Source organism: Scardinius erythrophthalmus, assembly GCF_964197995.2.
Source record: "Scardinius erythrophthalmus genome assembly, chromosome: 4".
Lineage (NCBI taxonomy): Eukaryota > Metazoa > Chordata > Actinopteri > Cypriniformes > Leuciscidae > Scardinius > Scardinius erythrophthalmus.
In genome coordinates this window covers 3,987,325-4,009,160 of record NC_138224.1, presented here as the reverse complement: position 1 = coordinate 4,009,160, position 21,836 = coordinate 3,987,325, and the positions used below count along the sequence as shown (strand labels likewise).

Sequence of the window (21,836 nt, the reverse complement as noted above, 5' to 3'; positions counted from 1 at the left end):
ATGTACGCAGGTTTGTAATTCCCTACAAACCAAGCCTAAACAAAGTACTGGTGTTTCCTTATAATTTTTGATACAGAATTTTATTTTATTTTATCATTTCGGGGTAGATACGAGAATTGAGTTTCCCGACAACGCTTTATCTGTAGAGTGGTAAAGGGATCCTCCATAGGGAGAGACTAGTTGGCACTTCAGCACTGCGTTGTCATCGTGTCCAGGCGAAGGTCCTTCATCAGATCTGGATACGGCCTGGATCCGGCAGGCTGTGGGAAAACCTCGGGATAAACAAAGACACTAAAATTAGCGTAGATGCCATTCTTCTTATGATGTAACGAGTACATCAGGATTTAGGGGAAGTGTTCCCGGTTCCAGCTGACCTAATCTATGCAGCCTATCATTGAATTATAGAAGTCTATAATGTATTATGTGAACGCTAGGTCAAAGAGATGTGTTTTTAGTCTAGCTTTGAACTGACAGAGTGTGTCTGCTTCCCGGACAATGGTAGGAAAGCTGTTCCAAAGTTTTGGTGCTAAATAGGAGAAGGATCTACCGCCAGCAGTCGATTTTGATATTCTAGGTATTATCAACTGGCCGGAATTTTGAGATTGCAATAGACGTGAAGGACTATAATGCGTTAAGAGCTCGCTCAAGTACTGCGGAGCTAAACCATTTAGTGCTTTGTACGTGATCAGCAATATTTTAAAATTGATGCGATGTTTAATAGGGAGCCAGTGCAGTTTTGACAGAACCGGGCTAATATGGTCATACTTCCTGGTTCTGGTAAGAACTCGAGCTGCTGCGTTTTGGACCAGCTGTAGTTTGTTTATTAAGCGTGCAGGGCAACCACCTAGTAGAGCATTACAATAATCTAGCCTTGAGGTCATGAACGCATGAACTAATTGTTCTGCATTTGTCAATGAGAGCATATGACGTAATTTAGATATATTTTTAAGATGGAAAAATGCAGTTTTACAGATACTGTACACGTGACTTTCAAATGAAAGATTGGTATCAAAGAGCACACCCAGGTTCATAACCGACGACGAAGACTTAACAGAGCAGCCATTAAGTGTTAGACAGTATTCTAGATAATTACGTGAGGAAGTTTTTTGTCCAATAATTAGAAACTCTGTTTTTTCAGAATTTAGAAGTAGGAAATTACGAGTCATCCAATTTTTTATATCCGCTATGCATTCCGTTAATTTTGTGAATTGGTAAGTTTCGTTAGGTTTTGAAGAAATATAGAGCTGAGTATCGTCGGCATAACAGTGAAAGCTAATGCCATGTTTCCTAATGACATCTCCTAATGGTAGCATGTACAGAGTGAACAGCAGCGGTCCTAGTACTGAGCCTTGTGGTACACCATACTGAACTTGTGATCGATGAGACATCTCTTCATTTACTGCTACAAACTGATAACGGTCAGATAAGTATGATTTAAACCATGCTAGTGCAATTCCACTAATGCCAACATAATTTTGAGTCCATTTAAAAGAACGTTGTGGTCGATGGTGTCAAATGCAGCACTAAGATCGAGTAACACTAATAGAGAGATACAACCACGATCGGATGATAAGAGCAAATCATTTGTGACTCTAAAGAGAGCAGTCTCAGTTCTATGGTACGGTCTAAATCCTGACTGGAAATCCTCGCATATCATTTCTTTCAAGAAAGGAACACAGTTGTGAAGATACTGCTTTGTCTAATATCTTTGACATAAAAGGTAGATTCGAGATCGGCCTGTAATTGACTACTTCTGTAGGATCAAGTTGCGGTTTTTTAACAAGCGGTTTAATCATAGCCAGCTTAAAGGTTTGTGGTACGGATCCTAAAGACAAAGACGAATTAATGATATTAAGAAGAGGATCTATGACCTCTGGAAGTATTTCTTTCAGTAACTTAGTCGGTATAGGTTCTAACATACATGTTGTAGATTTAGATGATTTAACGAGTTTAGTAAATTCTTCCTCTTCTATAGCAACGAACGAAATCAAATTTTTCCTCCGGGAGACTACAATGCACTGCCTGATGCGATACTGTAGTAGACGGTTGCATGGTTATAATTTTCTCCCTGATATTATCAATCTTATAAGTGAAGAAGTTCATAAAGTCATTACTGCTGTGCTGCTTGGAAACTTCGGTGCTTGAAGCTTTCTTTTTCGTTAGTTTAGCCACCGTTTCAACTAAATACCTAGGATTATGTTTATTTTCTTCTAATAGGTTTGAAAAATAAGCAGATCTAGCAGCTTTTAAGGCCTCTCTGTATGCAATCGAGCTCTCTTTCCATGAAATGCGAAATACCTCTAGTTTAGTTTTCTTCCAGTTGCGCTCCATTTTTCTGGCTGCTCTCTTAAGGGCCCGAGTGTGCTCGTTGTACCACGGCGTTGGACTATTTTCTTTAATCTTCTTTAAGCGCAACGGAGCAACTGTGTCTAAAGTGCTGGAAATGAGAGAGTTAAAAGTTTCTGTTGCAATATCGAGTTCTTCTAAGCTATCTGGGATGCTGAGATGGTGAAACTGATTAGGAAGATTCTCTCTAGAAGAGGGAACGAGTACTGCGTAAGTTGCTTACGCTATGGGTAAAGTCATCTTTTCTCGAGATCTGAAGCCAAAAATTATCCTTAATTTTGTATTTATTGTCATTATATATATATATATATATATATATATATATATATATATATATATATATATATATAGTACTATATAAATTACAAAGGTTTAATTTCAAATGACCTGACTGACCGACCCGAATATCATTTTATTAATTATAAATATTTATAAATTATAAATTAAATTTATCATAAATATTTTTGGATGACTCGTAACCGCGGGTGACTGCAGGCACCTGCTCATTTTGGATCAACCTGCGCATCACTGATGGGGACGCATCCATGTCTCGGTTTGAGGATAACTTTAGAGTCATTTGGTCTAAACTCGAGACATGCGGGGCTAACAGATAGTGCGTGTAGATCCCCCACACGTTTTACTGATGACAGAGCTATCAGAAATATGGTTTTGAGCGAGAGGTACTTTAGGTCCACGGATTCTAACGGTTCAAAGGGATACACTTTCAGGACCTCTAGGACCACAGAAGACCACACTCAGACCACACGAGAAGGCGTTCTGCCAGTTTGCAGAGATTCCTGGATCTGACACCGCCCTGGTGGTTCACGTAGGACACCACGGACATGTTGTCCGAACGGACGAGAACATGGTTGCCCCGTATGTGTGAAAGGAAACGCTTCAGCGCGTTCTCGACCGCTATCATCTCCAGACAGTTTATATGAAGGCATTTCTTCTGGTCTGACCACAGGCCAAAGACCGGTGAGGCACTCGAGCATTCAACCAGCGTTGCAGCGGGCGCATACGCAGTAGACCCAGCTGAAGCACTGCTGCAGCTGATGCCATACAACCCAGCATCCTCTGAAATGCGACACGCGCGCTGTGTCGACAGCCGGGCCGTCATTGCCACAGAGTCCAGTTCTATACCCAGAAACAAGACTGACTGACTGGGCAGTAATGAGCTCTTGGTCCAGTTGACCGTGGGACCCAGGCTTTCCAGGTGGCTGAGAAGCACTGTTCTGTGAGAAATAAGTTCTTTCTCTGACTGTGCTACTGTGCCTTTGCACAGAAGTTTCGCTATTTCTACACAAAGTAGGTGTGCTACTTCCCCATTCACCCTCGGTTCCTGCTCGAAAGCGATTCAATTATCTATAGTGTTCTGCAATGACCTCGTGAAGCCCTACAGTGCACAGGGAGAACCAAGTACAGAAACCAGATTGCTGCTCAGCTGATTCTGTTCCATACAGGAAAACAGAGGATATTTAATATTGTTACAAATACAGGATACCCTCATTTGACTCTGTTATAGTTCATTTTTCATAGTTGAAGTGCCTATACTCACTTAAAACAATTGCTGTAAATAAGCCGGGTCTCACACAGAAACGAAACTAAAAATCACAAGCAGGGGGAACAGAGAGCAAAAAAACCTAGAAAAATGCATTTCCAGAGGAACTGCGAAGTGTGCTTGGGTGCGGTTCACTAACATTAGCAGGTAGTGGATAAGGGTAGTGGACAATAATGTTGAAGTTTGCGTAATCTGAGAATTTCAACAATAGTACTTTTTTCAAGATTGTGCAAAAAGGTGAAAAGTTATGTGCATTAAGAGACATGTCTGCAATGTAGACTAGTGCCAATGGCATTGTTTATGTGGCTTGGTTGTTGGTTTTGAAATATTTGGTTATGAATATACAGCAGAGAGTGGGAGTGTTTTGGGTGATGAAATAGTATTGAAAAGAAGTTGACAGTCTTCATTTACTGTATCCAATAAACCAATACAAAACTCACCCAGCTGTTCTGTGGTTGAGTGTTCCCTTTGATTAGGAACAAATTTACTATCTCAACTTTGTAAGCTCTTCAGTCTTGCCCTTGAACTTGGATTTTGCATTGTCACAGAAAATGCACTGATTGGGAAACAAGAAGGAACACCTTCTTGGAGCTCCTTCAGATTGAATTGACAGAGATTTGATATGGCGCAGAGAGTCCTTTTTCAATGATGATGATTCACCAGATGTAGAAGTCTTTGACACTTGTAAACAATCTATTTTCCTTGTAAAGCTTTTATAGCAGTATTGGTGATGGCCAATTGTATCCAAAGGCAAGTCCTCTAATGTTAATGGAATCTGTTCACAAATATCCATCATGCGGTATGGTGAACTGGCTGCTTCACAGAGTCTCATATCTCGGATACTGTGCAGATATGATAGCTTCTCGCTTTCCGAAAGCCTGTGATTATAGTAAAAACTGTTGAAAAATTACTTATGACTTAGTTATGACTACAAAGGTATATCTTAATTATAGTTTCAAATACTTACTGAAATTGTTCCAAAAGAGAGAGCAGTGGAAGATGGCGATCTGCAGCTACCAACCAACGGCCACCAACTGCCAACTGCAAAGCCCCAACATTCCCAAACTGGCAGTTAGGCAACTTTTTGGACCTTTTTGGATTTTTTTCTGTATTTTTTTTTTTAAGTTAATTTGCTTTGTTTTGTTTACTTCAAAAGTAAAGCTATTTTCAATTTCTTCAGGTTCGGGATAGGTGCAGTAAAAGGTTAAAATAAACCCCATTTCAGGCTGCTATTAGTATAATAAAAACGTTGTCAAATTAGCTTTTTTTTTTTTTTTTTTTTTTGCTGTTTTTGACCATAGATGGTCAAGATGTTGTAAAATATAACAAATAACAATTTCCCTGGGTCAGAATTGTATGGAAAAATGTGTCCATTTGTCTCTGTGAGTTGTTTACATCAGAAGTTATGGCACTTTATATCACATTAGATTTTTCGGGTTTGGTGCAAAGGGTTAAAAATAAAGCATTTTGGACATTATTTCAGCTTGGTACCCAATTTAATCTTAAAATAGACACTTGAATGATAAAGAAATAACAGGTTGTGAAAAAAAAAATCACCCTATGCGCTTGAGAAAACGAAAATATAGTTGATCCTCTACACATCTTTAGCCATTTTTTGCTATTTTTGACCAGAAATAGGGTCAATATGTTGTCAAATGTCAAAAATAACCATTCCATTAATTTCCTGGGGTCAGAATTGTATGGGAAAATGTGTTCATTTGTCTCTGTATGTTGTTTACTTCAAATGTTATGCCACTTTCTATATCATTTTTTGATTTTTCGGGTTCCGGTCGGGTGCAGCAAAGGGTTAAAAATGAAGCCTTTGGGACATTATTTCAGCTTGGTACCTGGCAGATTCTGAAAATAGACACTTTAAAAATTTTTAAAAATCAGGTGGCATAAAAAAAGCCGGGGGGTGCGCGTGGACCCCTATTTCCATCTAGACTATTACCCCATGTAAGGCCGTGCGGACCTTCGATTCGATCTCCCAAGTTAGCATTGAAACCACACATCTCTGTGGAACGATGGACTCGGGAGAAACCGGGAGTTCTGATTGGTCAAAAATACGGGATAATGCGTCAGGTTTGACGTTTTTGGAACCTGGACGGTAGGAAATGGAAAGATCGAATCAAACGAAAAAAAGTGACCACCGAGCCTGCCTAGAGTTAAGTCGTTTAGCGGATCTGATGTATTCAAGATTCTTGTGGTCGGTCCAAACAATGAAAGGTACCCTCGAGCCCTCCAACCAATGACGCCATTCCTCCAAGGCTAACTTGACTGCCAACAATTCTCTATTACCAATGTCATAATTGCGTTCGGCGGGTGACAAACGATGAGAAAAATAAGCGCATGGATGTACCTTGCCGTCCGCGGGGGAGCGTTGGGAGAGAACCGCACCTCCACCGTCAACCTCCACCATAAAACTGACGGGAGGAATCAGGGGCGACAAGAATGGGGGCTGAAACAAAGCAGTCCTTGAGTTTGGTAAATGCAGTCTCAGCTGCACTAGACCACCTGAAGGATGTCATGGTAGAGGTCAAGGCAGTCAGAGGCGCGGCTAGTTGGCTGTAGTTGCAAATAAAACGCCGGTAAAAATTGGCAAAACCCAGAAATCTCTGCAGGGCCTTGCGGGAATCTGGAGTTCGCCAATCCACCACTGCCTGAATCTTGTCGGGATCCATGCGCACCCCCTCAGACGACACGATATATCCTAAAAATGTGACAGACTGTGCATGAAAAACGCATTTCTCCGCCTTGACAAAAAGCCCATACTCTAACAGCCTCTGAAGCACTCATCTGACGTGCTGAACGTGTTCCTGGAGAGACGAAGAAAAAATCAATATGTCATCCAGGTAAACATATATGAATTGATCGACCATGTCTCTCAGCACGTCATTGACGAGTGCCTGGAAAACCGCGGGGGAGTTGGACAGGCCGAAGGGCATGACCAAGTATTCAAAATGCCCCCTGGGGGTGTTAAAGGCTAATTACACTCTAAAGGCTAAGGCTACGTCAATACAAGGATGCAGGAAACCGTCTTTCTTACCCACAAAGAAGAATCCCGCCCCTGCAGGAGGGGAGGAAGGGCGGATGAGTTTGGCTGCTAGAGAATCAGAAATATATTTCTCCATGGCCTCCCTCTCCGGAGCGGAAAGTGAGTATAATCTGCCCTTAGATGGAGACGTACCTGGCAATAAATCTATAGCACAGTCATAGGGACGATGTGGAGGAAGAGAAGCAGCCCAAGACTTACTGAACACTTCCTTCAGGTCGAAGTACTCCCCGGGCACGTTAGACATGTCCGCCTGTTCATCCTGCAATACAGAACAAGACACAGAAGAACAAGCAGACACCAAACAAGACGCATGACAACTCTCACTCCAAGACATGACTGTGTTCTGACGCCAGTTTATGTGAGGGTTATGTAGGGTGAGCCAGGGGTGCCCCAAAACCACAGGAGCAAAAGCAGAGTCAATGAGGAGGAACCGAATCTCCTCACACCGATGATGTGATGCAGCCCACTGCAGTCTGACCGGGAGGAGCATAGATTCTCGGGAGGATTCATCCAAGGAAATGCCACCCGTCAGTAACCTCCTCACTACTGACGGGCCTACTCCACAATACAAACAGAGTCCCTGTGCTCTTCTCCGTTCTTTCTCCTCCCGGGAGAGGCGAGCTCTGCCCACCTACAGGCTTCTCTGCATCTGAAGGTCTCGACACTCAAAGGTCAATCAAACCATCCAACGTTGAGGGTAAGTCCAGAGTATAAATCTCGTTCAGGATACGGACGGCCAACCCATGAAGAAACATGTCCCACTGCGCCTCACTGTTCCACTTACACTACGCGGCCAGTGTCCGAAACTTGATGGAATAGTCTGCCACCGACCTGTTGTGCTGCCGTAGATCCGCCAACACTCTGGCCGCCTCTCTGCCAGACACAGCACGATCGAAATCCTTTTGCTGAGTTCATTACTGAAGGTCTGGAACGACTCAAGACACTGATGTCCCTGCTCCCATACTGCTGTTCCCCACAGCGCAGCTCGTCCTCACAGCAGCGTAATTACAAACGCCACCTTGGACTCCTCAGTGGGGAATGATGAATGCTGCAGAGCAAAGAACAGTGAACATTTCGTCAGAAATGCACGACAGAGTTGGGGCTCGCCCGAATAAGCAGCAGGAGGTGGCAGACGAGGTTCCGTGCTGTTGGTAGGTCGGTCAGTGGGTGGAACATCTTGACGATCAAAACGAGCGTTGTTGTTATTCAAAATGTCTCTCAGTTCAGTAACATTAGCTGGATCCATAACGGGTCAGATCATTATTTCAGGTACGAAAACACTGGATCCAATTGCGAATGAGAATAAGGTATATTTAGAAATCTCAAGAGAACAGACAGTATATTATAATACACTCCAGTATAATACACTCCAGTATAATACACTCCAGTATAATCAGCAAGTATATATTTTTTTAATATATATTATATTTTACTCTGTTTATTAATGTTTTTACTCCACATTTGTGCAGTTTTTTGAGGATTTATGAAATATTTTAAATTTATATAAATAAATTAAATATATATATATATATATATATATATATATATATATATATATATATATATATATATATATATATATATATATATATAGGCCTGTATATAGGTTTTTATACAAAAACAGCTTTTTATGGAAAATTCACTTTATAAAAGACCTTAATTTCTCAATTTCATTTATGGGGATAACATGGTTTAGTGTAAAATTGTTGCCCATATTTTGGAAAATGTAGTTTAAAAGTAAAAAAATTATCATTTTAGCCACTAGATGGCTATAGAGCTCCACTATGGGCCCTATCTTGCACACCGACGCATGTATCATTCCTATTTTGCACCCGCGCAAAGCGCGCTTTTCCCTCCACAGAAGCACGTCGCTAAACTAGGGAATGAACTTGCGCTCATTGGGCGGTTCAGCGCAAAAAAGGAGGTGTGTTCCGGCGCAAACGTTCCTTCATGCTATTTTGCAGGTTTAGAAAACAATTGCGCCACTAACCAGGAAAAAATAGTTTAAAGTCAGTGGTGCGTTGCGCATGTTATTCATATGCTATTTTAAGGGCGCATGCTTGGCCATAATCAATGTAGCGTGTGCACAACGCCAACTTTGATCCTCTCATCTACACAGAAGCAGCAGTTTTCATTTTTGCAAATCATACATTATTACGATAGATAGATAGATAGATAGATAGATAGATAGATAGATAGATAGATAGATAGATAGATAGATAGATAGATAGACAGACAATTTATTATAAAATCATACATCTAGCTTACACATTTACCCAAATTATCATACGTCTTTTTAATGTTAATTTGGGTGTGTTTCTCCATCCCAACGTCCCTGGCGAGAGCGTTGCTCTCCTTGGCTGTGAACCGCGCCTGGCAAATCCGCCGTTATAATAGGAATCCGCTTTAGAACAAAGCGCGCTTATAAAGGGAATGTGAGATGTCGCTCTGATTGGATTATTTCACGTTACGCCCAAACCACACCTATGAATAATGAAGCTACTTCAGACCAACCCATTTTAGATTTGCGCCCGCAAGAGTCATTTATCCCACCGGGAAAATAGCAACAGCGCCAAGATCCGCCCACAAAGTTACTTGCCCTTTGACACTTGCGTTTCAGATCGTTAAAATAGGACCCTGTATGTTATTTGCTATTTGACTATATCTGAAAGATATCTAACAATAAAAATGTTTTTTTTTTTTTTTTTGTCAAAGTATAGCATTTTTTGTAGTGAATTTTTTTCCAATAATGTTACTTTATGATTAGAATCAAACCTGAAAAAGATAAAAGTTGAGTTTTTAGAGTTTATCAGTTATTTCGATCTTTTTTTTATATAATTGTACAAATGTAATATACACTTCGTTTACTAACTGTAACAGAACAGATATGAACAGTTATATAATATACAGAGTAAAAATACATGACATGAACATCAAAATGCAATGAACTGACAGCATAACAAATGAGCAAATAAAGCAGTAACTTTTGTCTCTCTCTCTCTCTCTGTTTATGTGTGTGTATGTGCGTTTATTTTTGTGGTGGTTACGCATTTTTGGACTATTTTATGTGACAAATTATAAGAGAGCAGATTTTATAGTCTCACAAATGTATTCCTGTGTGTGTGTGTGTGTGTGTGTGTGTGTGTGTGTGTGTGTGTGTGTGTGTGTGTGTGTGTGTGCATGCGTGTGTGTGTGTGTGCATGCGTGTGAGCATGATAATTTTGCATTGTGAATGTTTTTAGCACTGTTAGAAGAGTGCCACTTCATTTCTGTCTATGTGTGTTCTGCGTTGTTTCTGATTTTGATGATGAATTTTGTCCATATTCTATGCGGGGTCTCCAGGGACCCCGAAGACCACAAGTGTGACTATTTTTTACATAAAAACAGATATCACTACAATAGAAAAAAAAATAAAAAGAAATGTAGATCTAGAAAAGTTTGAGAGCCATACAAAGTTTCATGCCATTTGGACAAAGAGAATTTTTTTTTTAAATTTCAGCAAAAGTCATTTGTGTGTGAAAAAGACCCCGAAGAACACCCCAAAGGGTTAAAAGAAGGCACAGTGGGGACAGAGCGGATGGCAAGCGGGAAGTTATTCCATAACCCAGGACCGGCTATTGAAAAGGCGCGATCACCTTTTCGCTTGAGTTGGGACCGCGGTGCCTGCAGCAATAATTTATCTGCCGATCTCAGACTCTTTACTGGCTGGTGTGGAATAATAAGATCTGACAGACAGGAGATAGGATATTTACTGAAACAAACCACCCTACTTCTACATGGCAGCTATTATGTAATTAATGGTAACTGATAAACTATCAGTGGAAAATTACAGACAGGGACAGTAGAGTATGAGGCCATTATATCTCTCTCTCACTCAGCATCTTCTACTTTCAGCATAGTGACAAATGTTTAATACTTGAATTTGTTTTAAAGTGTGTATTTAATGTTGCTTGATTTTTTTTTAAAAAATTGACAAGAAACTGTACAGTATTAATGTAGCCTACAGTATGTTGCTTAACTTGCTATATTCAATGAGCAATTTCTGTGCTCATGTCAGTACAGTGACAAGAAATGCCATACTTGTCTTTTCAGTCTTTTTGATGTTCAGGTTTGATGTTTTTTTTTTTTTGTTGTTGCATATACTCAAATTAAAAAAAGTCTCAAATGTGACGTGATGGTTGCGCCCTGTTCCTGAAACGCCCTGATAAAGACCTCGAACGTTCATGGACTGCTGCACAAAGTCTCTCTAACCTGATAGAAACCACTCACTCACATTTACAGCAGAATTCAAGACACTACAAAGGTAATGTTCCACCATACATAACTGTGTATATATATATAAAAAAAATCTTTGATTTGTTATAATTCGAAGAGTATTTGAAAACTTTAGGCAAGAAATAACCAGCAAAACCATTGTTTTATTCATGCACTGCATGGTCAATTTTGAGATTTTGCATCCAAACTTTCTTCTTTCAGACTAGTGCAAAGAAATCACCTAAAATACACTTTTAAGTGTTTATTTTATCACACTTTATGTATTTGCATCTGTAGATTTCAATTTCAATACCTTTAAAAGTCAGAAATCTCCACTTTAGCAGCTTTACATTCACCAAACTTACAGTTGTATTCCGTATTCGGAAGGGTTTTAAAAAGGGATTTGTATATATATTATTTGCCATACATTTTAAGTTTATTCCTTAAAATATGGTGAAAATATATTTATTTTTCTGGCTGTTGACAGTATTTTCTTATTTATGGAATGATAAAAACAGATATTTAAAATCGCCTCTGTAAAAATATTTAGGCCTGTCTTTTTTTTTTTTTTTAACCTAGCTTTATCCAATGTTCAGATGTCTGTCTTGGAATTGTATGCAAATTATTTCGCTCAAATGTGGTTGTATTCTAATTTTAATACATTATAATTACTACATTATAATAATTATTTTCACCGAGGCTTAAAGACGGAGGTGGGTTGAATATCCAAAAACTGTACTAGAGTAAAAGTAGGCTACTTGAAATATTTACTCAAGTAAAAGTTATCATCTCAATTAGACAATATTAATAATTAGACAATGTCAAAATAAAGAGAACCTGCGAGTTTTGCGTTCAGGCATGTAAACGGATGCACTGACACCCGAAGGAGAAAGTGAGAACGGTTCACATCATAGACAGCAGGGCCGTGCACAGACTTTTTGAGGGGCATGTGCTGAAACTAAAAAAAGGGCACCCCCCTCCCATTTTCAATAACACAAAATAATAGTCTCAAAAGCTTTAGATTTATTCACGATTAATAACAATCATAATAATAATAATATAGATAATATAGATAAACATGGTTTTAAGGGCTTCTTTAAACCTAACAGCAACCTTCTGTGAGCCAGGGATGTTGGTCTCTTGAAGGTCTCTTACACTACACTACACTACACTTTCCCTAAAATAAGCCAGCAATGAAAAAAAAATAAAAAAAAAATAAATAAATAGTGTGAAAAGTACATTTGCAGTGAAAAGCATTTCTGAAGGATCACGTAACACTGAAGAGTACTGAACTGGAGTAATGATGCTGAAAGTTATTTTAAATTGTAAAAATATTTCACAATATTACTGTTTTTGCTGTATTTTGGATCAAATAAATGAAGCCTTGGAATGAATTAAATCATGAATTACATTCTGCATGATAAAATATAAAGATTTCAGTTATCTTCTGTAAAAAAAAAATGCAAGTCACTACTACAATATTACTGTAGTAAAACCATGTGAGGACGAGCGGAGAGTATAGAATACTATAGATTAAAAAAATAGCTAGATAATATGTGCATATTAACAGCCTTGAATTAACCATAACATGATTAGTCTAAATGTTAATAAATTAGGTGTATATCAGCAATCATAAATCAAAGAAGAAATGTCTTACTTCTTAGAAATATATGTTACCTAGGTGACGAGGATCACTCGTCGCTTTGTGTAAGTTCCAGTACGAAACAGCGCGGGGGCGCACCTGTTATTTTTCCGATGGTAAAAACAAATTATATGTTGTTGTATTACTTATCAGTATCTAGTTTTTGACCAGCGAATGTGTGAAAATTTGCATTTTTTGTCCGTCATTAAAACGGCGCCGGCGGCATCACATTACATTTTCATCAACAGGTTATAACTAACTAGTTTGTTGTACCTATATGGGCGCTCAGTTTTTCCTTCTGTAAAATACATTTGGCCAAAATCGCATTTTATAAAAGATGAAAGGCTACTGTATGCACAGGCTATTTAAGTGTCTATGTATTGGCTATGACTAGATGGCAAATGCTAGCCATACCTCTCAGTCTCAGGCGACGTCCCACATGTCTCAGTGAGTCAGACATCAAATAAATAAAATATTAGCCTTTATAGACATAGTGTTTAGTAGTAGCCTATTTATTCAAACAACAAGTTATTTATTTACCCTTCGCAAAACTTCGTTCAGCTGCGGTCTACTGTGCGGCTGCTGTGGAACTTCAGTTGATTCCGTGAATATAGAGGGGGCGGAGTTATCAGCTTACTGACAGCTTGAGGATCGAATGCGATTTACACAAGTTCATTTTAAGAACTTTCATTGGCTAAATATTTGTAAAACAGACAGACAGACGTAAATGGTGACCAATAGCATTAATAAAAAAAAAAAAAAAAAAAACACCCAAAAAAGGGCACTTCGGAGTGTAAGGGCAAAAAGGGCATGTGCTCTGCACAGGTTGAGCCCTACCTGTGCACGTGCCTGATAGACAGTATAAGAAGGTTCACATTCACAAGTTCACAACACATTCACAAGTGCGAGCCTCGCCCTCTTGACCGCTGCTATCTCAACTCAAACCACGATCAACTGCACTTGATCGCATATGCTCTCCAAAATGTTATCAAATGTATATTTCTACAGGCGCATTTACTGCTGGTTGTCTTATTTAATGTATAAATTAAGCTATATGTCCAAAAACTGGTAATATCATACTTTATAGTAGTGATGTATCGTGTACTTTGCGTAGGCTAATGATCTGTTTGTAAAATGTATTGCCTGTATGAAATGAAATCGCATAGCTGTAGGCTACCTACCTGTGGAATCTTTCACATGAATGATGATGACATGCATACGGAGATGTTCAACTGATGAAGAGATGAGCTGCAAATACGCTGCAGATTTGCGTTCGCTTGACTGCATGTCTTCCACTTCATCTAACGCTCATGATGTTCTTTAATTCCCGCTCAAGGCGATTCAGTGTGTGCAGGGAACTGAACAAATCATTCAAACTGATTCGCGAACCAATGTACAGTTTTGCAAAATAGTCTTTGAACGGAATCGACTCTAAAGAGTGATTCATTTGTGAATGGGGAATCGCTCCAAAAGAGACAGCGCGCGCTTGGAATTAACTACACATTTATTAACATGTATGTATTGCATTAAAATAAAGTAACGAGAGTGTCTTTTTTTCCCATTAGAAATGTAGGCTACTCGATCGAGTTCATATAAAGTACCCACATTTAATCTACTCTTAAAAGTACAAATGTTACCAAAATGACTCGTGTAGTTCGTTATACCCACATCTGCTTAATAAAGATTGAAATGATAGGAATTCATCCACCCTGGAATCTCACGCGGGAACTTTTTACTAATTCATTCCCCCCAAGGACAACACCGATTCGCGAACTGGAAATGATTTAAAAATTGATGCAAGACAACACCTAGAAACCAGTCATTACCTGCAAACAAATTATAAATATGCGAGCCCAAAAAAGGTTCAGCAGGTAGACACACAATGGCATGAACAAAATTAGCAAGTCAACCAGAAAGTCACCTTAGCGTTCACCTGTGCACGCGCGCGCGCACACACACACACACACACACACACACACACACACACACACACACACACACACACACACACACACATTTTAATCCCATGGAGGGGATACCACTACATAAAATGAGCAATGACAAAAGGGAGCATTGCATTTTTTCAACAACAACAAAGAAAAAATAATGTTTAAAAAAATGATATTATAAATACATATGCAATTATGTCAAAATGTCCATCATGTGGAGTATTCAGGTAAACACAGCCGGTTATGTCTCAAGTGAAAGTAAACATTCAAACGGCATGAGGGGGGGGGGGGGGGGGGGTTACTGTCATAAGTGTATTGTGATTTATTTATTTTTTTGCTTGACACAAATTTCACGATTTCAATTCAATTAAATTCTTGTGATTTTATTTAATATTGACTCATTTGGATAAATATTAGGTACACAAGATATAAATATAATGTGTTTTTTTATTATAATAACAACTTTATTTAATGATATAAGTAAAAATATAATAAATATGTAATATAGTACACATATTTAGCAAAATACTCTCTATATAGCTCTTCTTTTCTAGCCAACGTGCCAATATTATGGTATTTAAATGGCTTTCCTGAGGTAAAACACACACACATTTTAATCCCATGGAGGGGATACCACTACATAAAATGAGCAATGAAAAAAAGGAGCATTGCATTTTTTCAAAAAAAAAAAAAATGCATTGTTTAAAAAAAATGATATTATAAATATTTTAAATAACACAAAACAACTAAATGGTGGTAGGTAAGACATCTGATTTCATATACTGCTTTAGTAAAAAAATAAAAAACAGATAAACAGATGATTCAACAGATATGCAAACAGACACTGCTGTGAAATTGGAGGGAACACAACAAAATGCGAAATATAACTTGTTTTTTAATCGCTCTCATTGCCACAATGTGTTTTGAAAAAAGGAAAGAAAACCTTTACAAATCTTTTCATTTTGGTTGAAGATAATATTTTAACAGTGCAAAAGTGGTCCACATTTCAATGATCCTAATTGTGTCCGAACGAAGATGCGATGCGAAGTCAAGTGGCTGTTTATGCGAAGTTCTACAAATATGATTGTATTGTTGTACAGTTTTTTCTTGGGTTAAAAATAAATACCTGTATGTGTTTATTTAGCATGTTTGTTTTGTCCATATATGTGCTAGTGCTGAGTTCCCCAATTGATAGGCCATGCAGGTCCCAGCTGCTACAATGATTTATTTTTTATTTGCACCCCTCACTCCACAACCAATACTTTAAATTTAGCAGGCCTATTCGGAACAGAACAAGAAAGTCTAGTTGATAATACTTAATTTATGGCAGCAACTGAACATAAGTTTGAAACTGAATCTGAACTTGTAATACTTCTTAAGACCTTATTGTAAAAGATCTGCCAATGAACTGATGAACCGCTCATCTCTAGCTGGAGCACGATGACATCTCAGGTCTCAAAGACGGTCCTGCGACTGCAGGCTGAGGACGTCCAGACACTGAATGAGGGAATTAACTTCAAGAAAAACCCAGAGGATGGCAAATGTTACATCATTTACAAAGTCAAGGACAAACTACGAGCGTGTAGAAACCAGTGCAAACACCAGGGTGGACTCTTCATTAAAGACATGGAGGACATGGACGGCAGGTGAGTGAATCTAAACTCATTTAAACACAAATAATAAGAGATAATGAGGAGAAGAAGAAGAAGAAGAACACATAAGAAGGAATTTGCCGGGAAAAAAGTGTGAAATAATTGTTTAATTGTGCAATAATTGTTTATGAAAGGAACATGTGACACTGAAGACTGCAGTAATGATGCTGAAAATCACAGGAATAAATTACATTTGAAAATATACTAAAATAGAAAGCAATTCTTTAAATTGTAATAATAATTCACAATTTTACTGTTATTTTTTGATCAAAAAATGCATTATTGTTATTATTTAGCAGACACACTGTCACGTGTTGAGTTTGTGCATTCATGAGAGTTTATTTTGAACCTGTTTTTCTGTTCACGTCTGAATTTCTTTGATAATCTTAGTTCAGTTCGCCTCCGTTTCTGTTGTGTTCAGTTCTGTTCAGGTGTGTAATTAGCCCTCTCTTGTTTTCTGTCTATGTAAACCCTGTGTTTCTTTCAGTTCACTGTCAGCTCTACGTCATGTTAAGTTGGTTGTTCTGTTCCTGTGATTCTTTTTTTGTGTGTGTGTGAAGATTTGAGTTGATTTCTAAATAAAGATGCAGCACTTAGATCCTGTTTCATCTCTTCTGCAACCAACACTGACACACAAACATAGTGCAGGAAGATTTACAGTTCAATACTGTAGAAGTATATAAAAGGAATCATTAGACTGTGCTTGTGTATTTGTGTAACAGCACAGTGCGCTGCACTAAACACTACTGGAAACTTAACGTGGCCACCATGGAGTACGTCAACCCTCCAGACAGCTTCATGCAAGATGAACTCGGTAAAATCATTATTATTTAAAACTGCTACTGGAGAAATGGAATCTTTCCATTCCACAAAAGGGTCTTTATAGTGGAAAAGGTCTTTTCGATTTTTAGGAAAAGGTTCTTTTTAGAACTGTTCACTGAATGGTTCTTTAATGACATCGCTGTGAAAACCCCCTTTTGGAACCTTTTTTTTTTTAAGAGTTTATAAACATTTGATATCATTTTAATCCCCACTAATCATTTTTAAAAACTTTATACTGATAGGTGTATATATATATATACTGTATACACACACACATATAAAATATACATAGATGTATATTATTTGCATATTTGTTGGAAGCGAATGTTCTAAGAACATTTTTTTAGTGTTTCCATTAAGTAATAAAAACATTATTTCTGATAGCTCTCTTTTTCTTGGTTATGCGAACGTTAAAGAAACATTCCATTTTATAATTTTGCAAACATTATGGAAATTACTCTTTTGAATGTTCTATTAGCCTTCCTGCAAGAATGTTTGTTCATAACATGCCAGAACGTTAGTCAAATTTCTGATAAAGTTTCCTGTTAACAGGAACTGTTATCATCTTATTGTATTTGTTTTTGTGTGTGTGTGTGTGTGTGTGTGTGTGTGTGTGTGTGTGTGTGTGTGTGTAGAGGCAGTGCTGTCAGACACTGACGGTAGTTTAGAGCTGGTTGAGTTGAATCCTCCAGACCCCTGGACCACAGAGCCGAGAGAAGCACAAGAGCTACAGGCCGGAGAGATCACGGTAAATCACACTCATTAATGATCCGCGCTGGTCAGAACATTCAGTCTACCCGAGTCTAACCCTGCAACAGTCTATAGGAATGTTATTTTATGGTTGCAAAAAATAAAAGAACTCAATACGCTAACGCGCTGACTGACACACAGTGTAAGTGTGCACACAGAAAGCAGCGTCTCTCACCAGCGATCGTGAGTTCAGTACTTGTTCACTCTTATTTTGCTTGAATGGTCAAATACACATGCAATTATGTCAAAATGTCCATCATGTGGAGTATTCATGTAAACACAGCTGGTTATGTCTCAAGTGAAAGTAAACATTCAAATGGCATGTTCATAGCTGCCAACTTTTAAGTTTAGTTTGGAGTGAGAAATGGGGGGGGGGGGGTACTGTCATAAGTGTATTGTGATTGGCAAAACATTTTAGTACTTAAACTGAATTGTATTAGGCTTAGTGACAACATGTTACAATGTTTAAACTGTACAATTTCTGGTAAGCTATGTTTTTTTTATTATTGCTTGACACAAATTTCACGATTTCAATTCAATTAAATTCTTGTGATTTTATTTAATATTGACTCATTTGGATAAATATTAGGTACACAAGATAGGCCTTAGTTTTTCTCAAGAAAAAAAAACATAGAGAGCCCTAACTCAAATAAAATATAATGCATTTTTTTATTATAATAACAACTTTATTTAATGATATAAGTAAAAATATAATAAATATGTAATATAGTACACATATTTAGCAAAATACTCTCTATATAGCTCTTCTTTTCTAGCCAACGTTCCAATATTATGGTATTTAAATGGCTTTCCTGAGGTAAATGTTATGTGACATAATAGTTCTCCTGCTGTTTTATTGAACTCTTTGCGCGGATGAAAAACACTGATTGATCAATATTATGTATGAGGAATATACATTTCGGTAAGTTGTAGCCTACTGTATCTTTCAACAGTGTTCGTGTTTATTAGCTAGATGATCGGTTCACGTGTCGCTAGGGATCTGTCACGTCACATTTACAAGCGCCAAAACGGTATTTATTGTTTGAATTTCATAATTAAATTGACAGAATCTGAGAGCTGAGATTTTTTTATATATCATAAGTAACCTGCTCTGTCTAGTCTTTGGGTCCTCTTTGCTTTTTCTGTGCATGAGAAAATGGATGCATGTGTGACGTGAGAGCGTGTGAAACTTGTCAATCGCGTGAGTCTCATGGTGAACGTTTGAGAGTTAGCAGCTCTGCATGTTAAATAAACCTATTTATAAGTCCCTGCTCACACATCCACACCCATGAGAATAAACACCCAGTTCAATAAATTTCTATAGCTACATTCTGTAGCTTTTGTTTGCCAAAGTATCAGTCAAAATGTTCTTTCAAACTAAGTGAAGTTTGTGCCGTGGTTAGGTTCTGTTTGGTTTATATTATGTTCAGTTCATTCATTGTTTGAATACTTTCATCTCCTCGTTAGTTTCCCCACGTGATTCATCTCGTTGGTCTTGTCAGCGGTGTCTTGTTAACTCCCCTGGTTTCCTGTGTATTTAAGCCTGTGTTTAGTTCTGTCCAGTAGTCTGTCGTCCGTTGCGTATCGTATAGGTTGTTCTGTCAGTTTTTGAGTTCGTTTAAATAAAACACAGCTGCAAATTAGATCCTGTATCCTTCCCTGCTTCAACCAGCAGTATTCTCATTTATAACAAAAAATAAATAAATCAATCAATTAAATCCCTAAGGAAAAAAGTAGAGTAAATCACACTAATATGCAGCTGATACTCATGCTGATAGATAGCATTCACAATTTTGGGGTTTTGAAATATCAGCGTATCGTAGTTTGTTCAAATAAAACACTGCTCTGCTGCAAATTAATGATGGGAATTTTGGATAATTTTACTCTCTTGTTCGATCTTGTTCATCAAAATGAACGAATCTTTTTTCGTGCCATTTCGTTCATTCAAGTGGCTTTAAAGTCCGCGTGAACCGGAAGTTGCAAACGACTTTTCTCCAGTGTTGTGACGTATTTCCCAGTGAAACGGAATATTGAACAGAGGGCAGGGTTTAACTCTAGCGCTCCTCCTCTCCATCTCTGCTCATAGCAGACTAACGGTTTGAGGGGAGTGGTTAAGCGTTTCCCAAACCAAGCCGTCAAGTCTACGTCATCAGGGAAGGTCCTCCAATGCAGAGGAGGGGGCATTTTCAGATTTTGATTAAAGATTACGAAGCCAAATTTTTTTTGTGTGTGGATTGACTTGCATAGATGAATTGTTTACCACAAAACGATCAATTTAGGCAAACAAAGTAAGTATGGTCAATTTTGATTTCATGTGGACTTTAAATGTTGGACTTTTAACAGCCAAATACCCCGAACACATCCACCAACGCAATCCTGATTATATTCTGAATTAAGAAATCATAATGCAGTTAAAAATAATTTACAGAGAACATAAATTACTTTACCTTCCGAGTCTTTCGTTCATTTGTCACGTGACAGACGAATGGATCATCCGTTCATGAATGACCCATCCATCACTACTGCAAATTAGATCCTGCATCCTTCCCTGCTTCAACCTGCGTGTGGCCGTGTGCTAGCAACCTGTAGTATTCTCATATATAACAAAATAACTGAAAGTAAATAAATGCCAAAGGAAAAAAGTGGAGTAAATCACACTATGCAGCTGATACTCATGCTGATAGCATTCACAATTTGGGGGTTTTGAAAGAAATTAATGTAGGCTACTGTTATTCAGCTAGGGCGCATTAAATTGACAAAAGTGTCAGTAAAGACATTTATAATGTTACAAAAATTTTATAAACACTGTTTTTTTTTTTAAACCTTCTATTCATCATAAATCCTGAAATAAAGTCATGATTTCCACAAAAATATGAAAGAGCACTACTGTTTTCAACATTGATAATAATCAGAAATGTTTCTTGAGCATCAAATCATCATATTCGAGTAATTTCTGAAGGATCATGTGACACTGAAGACTGGAGTAATGATGCTGAAAATTCAGCTTTGATAACAGGAATAAATTCAATTTTACAATCAGAAAACAGCTATTTTAAATTGGAAGTGAAGTTCGCTGTGACAAACTGTTTTATCACAATGTTAGCAAGTTTTATCATGTTGTTTGCATGTGTATAGCATTTTGGTAACATGTTTTAATATATTGCTAACATGAATTAGCATGATGCTAACATATTTTTGTTGACATGAAACACGTTCAATCCATAAATACTCTCTGTGTGTGTTTGTTTCAGCTGACGTACATCACGCACGCGTGTATGGAGCTTAAAGCGGGGAACAAGACGATGATGTTTGACCCGTGGCTCACTGGACCAGCGTTTGCGAGAGGCTGGTGGCTCATTCACGAACCTCCGTCTGATGCCATGGACAGACTCAGTCGGGCAGATCTCATTTACATCAGCCACATGCATTCAGATCACCTGAGGTTACAGTCTGATCAACCACAACACTTCAACTACACATATTCCTTATATTAAATTATATTATATTATATTATGCAAAAAAACAAACATTTAAAATCTAACTTTGCATCTTTTTTCTATCAGCTACCCAACTTTGCGACGTCTTTCCAAAAAGCGTCCAGATATTCCCATTTATGTCGGAGACACTTCACGGCCGGTGTTCTGGTGAGACTGAACGACTTCATACAGGGAGGGGGGTGGGGGATTGGAGGGGGGGGCTTGATGGTTTCAAGAAGAATCTTTAACATCAATGGAATTTTTCCATTCCACAAAAAGTTCTTTAATGGTGGGAAATGGTTATTTTAAGAACAATTCACTGAAAAGTT

The 21,836-nt window shown here is 38.1% G+C and overlaps 3 protein-coding genes across 13 annotated transcripts in view; 1 reads left to right on the top strand and 2 right to left on the bottom strand.

Moving 5' to 3' along the window:
- The window catches only part of LOC308689742 (uncharacterized protein), a 30,819-nt gene extending 15,882 nt beyond the window's left edge, over positions 1 to 14,937 (bottom strand). The window contains exon 1 of one of the 2 annotated variants that reach the window (XM_081363630.1): positions 14,040 to 14,937. In XM_081363630.1, coding sequence (XP_081219756.1) covers positions 14,040 to 14,145 — 106 coding nt within the window. In that variant the 5' untranslated portion in view covers positions 14,146 to 14,937. Of the gene's footprint in view, positions 1 to 7,160; positions 7,863 to 14,039 lie in introns of those variants that run through there. The other variant, XM_081363628.1, reaches the window with a different exon arrangement.
- Positions 1 to 21,836, bottom strand: part of LOC308689745 (uncharacterized protein) — an 84,159-nt gene that overhangs the window by 4,191 nt on the left and 58,132 nt on the right. Inside the window, exon 5 of one of the 2 annotated variants that reach the window (XM_081363634.1) lies at positions 7,161 to 8,010. The exons of the other annotated variant lie outside the window; for it this stretch is intronic. Within the exon in view, the coding sequence (XP_081219760.1) occupies positions 7,968 to 8,010 (43 nt within the window). The 3' untranslated portion in view covers positions 7,161 to 7,967. Of the gene's footprint in view, positions 1 to 7,160; positions 8,011 to 21,836 lie in introns of those variants that run through there. 2 annotated transcript variants of the gene reach the window in all.
- Positions 11,161 to 21,836, top strand: part of LOC308689733 (cytidine monophosphate-N-acetylneuraminic acid hydroxylase) — a 34,660-nt gene continuing 23,984 nt past the window's right edge. For 4 of the 9 annotated variants that reach the window (XR_014030048.1, XR_014030049.1, XR_014030052.1 and 1 more), the window contains exons 1-6: positions 11,161 to 11,265; positions 16,238 to 16,453; positions 17,182 to 17,273; positions 17,917 to 18,029; positions 21,283 to 21,473; positions 21,595 to 21,675. Coding sequence is in view for 4 of the 9 variants with exons in the window: in XM_081363604.1 (XP_081219730.1) it covers positions 16,248 to 16,453; positions 17,182 to 17,273; positions 17,917 to 18,029; positions 21,283 to 21,473; positions 21,595 to 21,675 (683 nt within the window). In the remaining 5 variants the exon portion in view is untranslated. Of the gene's footprint in view, positions 11,266 to 16,187; positions 16,454 to 17,181; positions 17,274 to 17,916; positions 18,030 to 21,282; positions 21,474 to 21,594; positions 21,676 to 21,836 lie in introns of all 9 variants that reach the window. The other 5 variants (XR_014030051.1, XM_081363605.1, XR_014030050.1 and 2 more) reach the window with 3 other exon arrangements.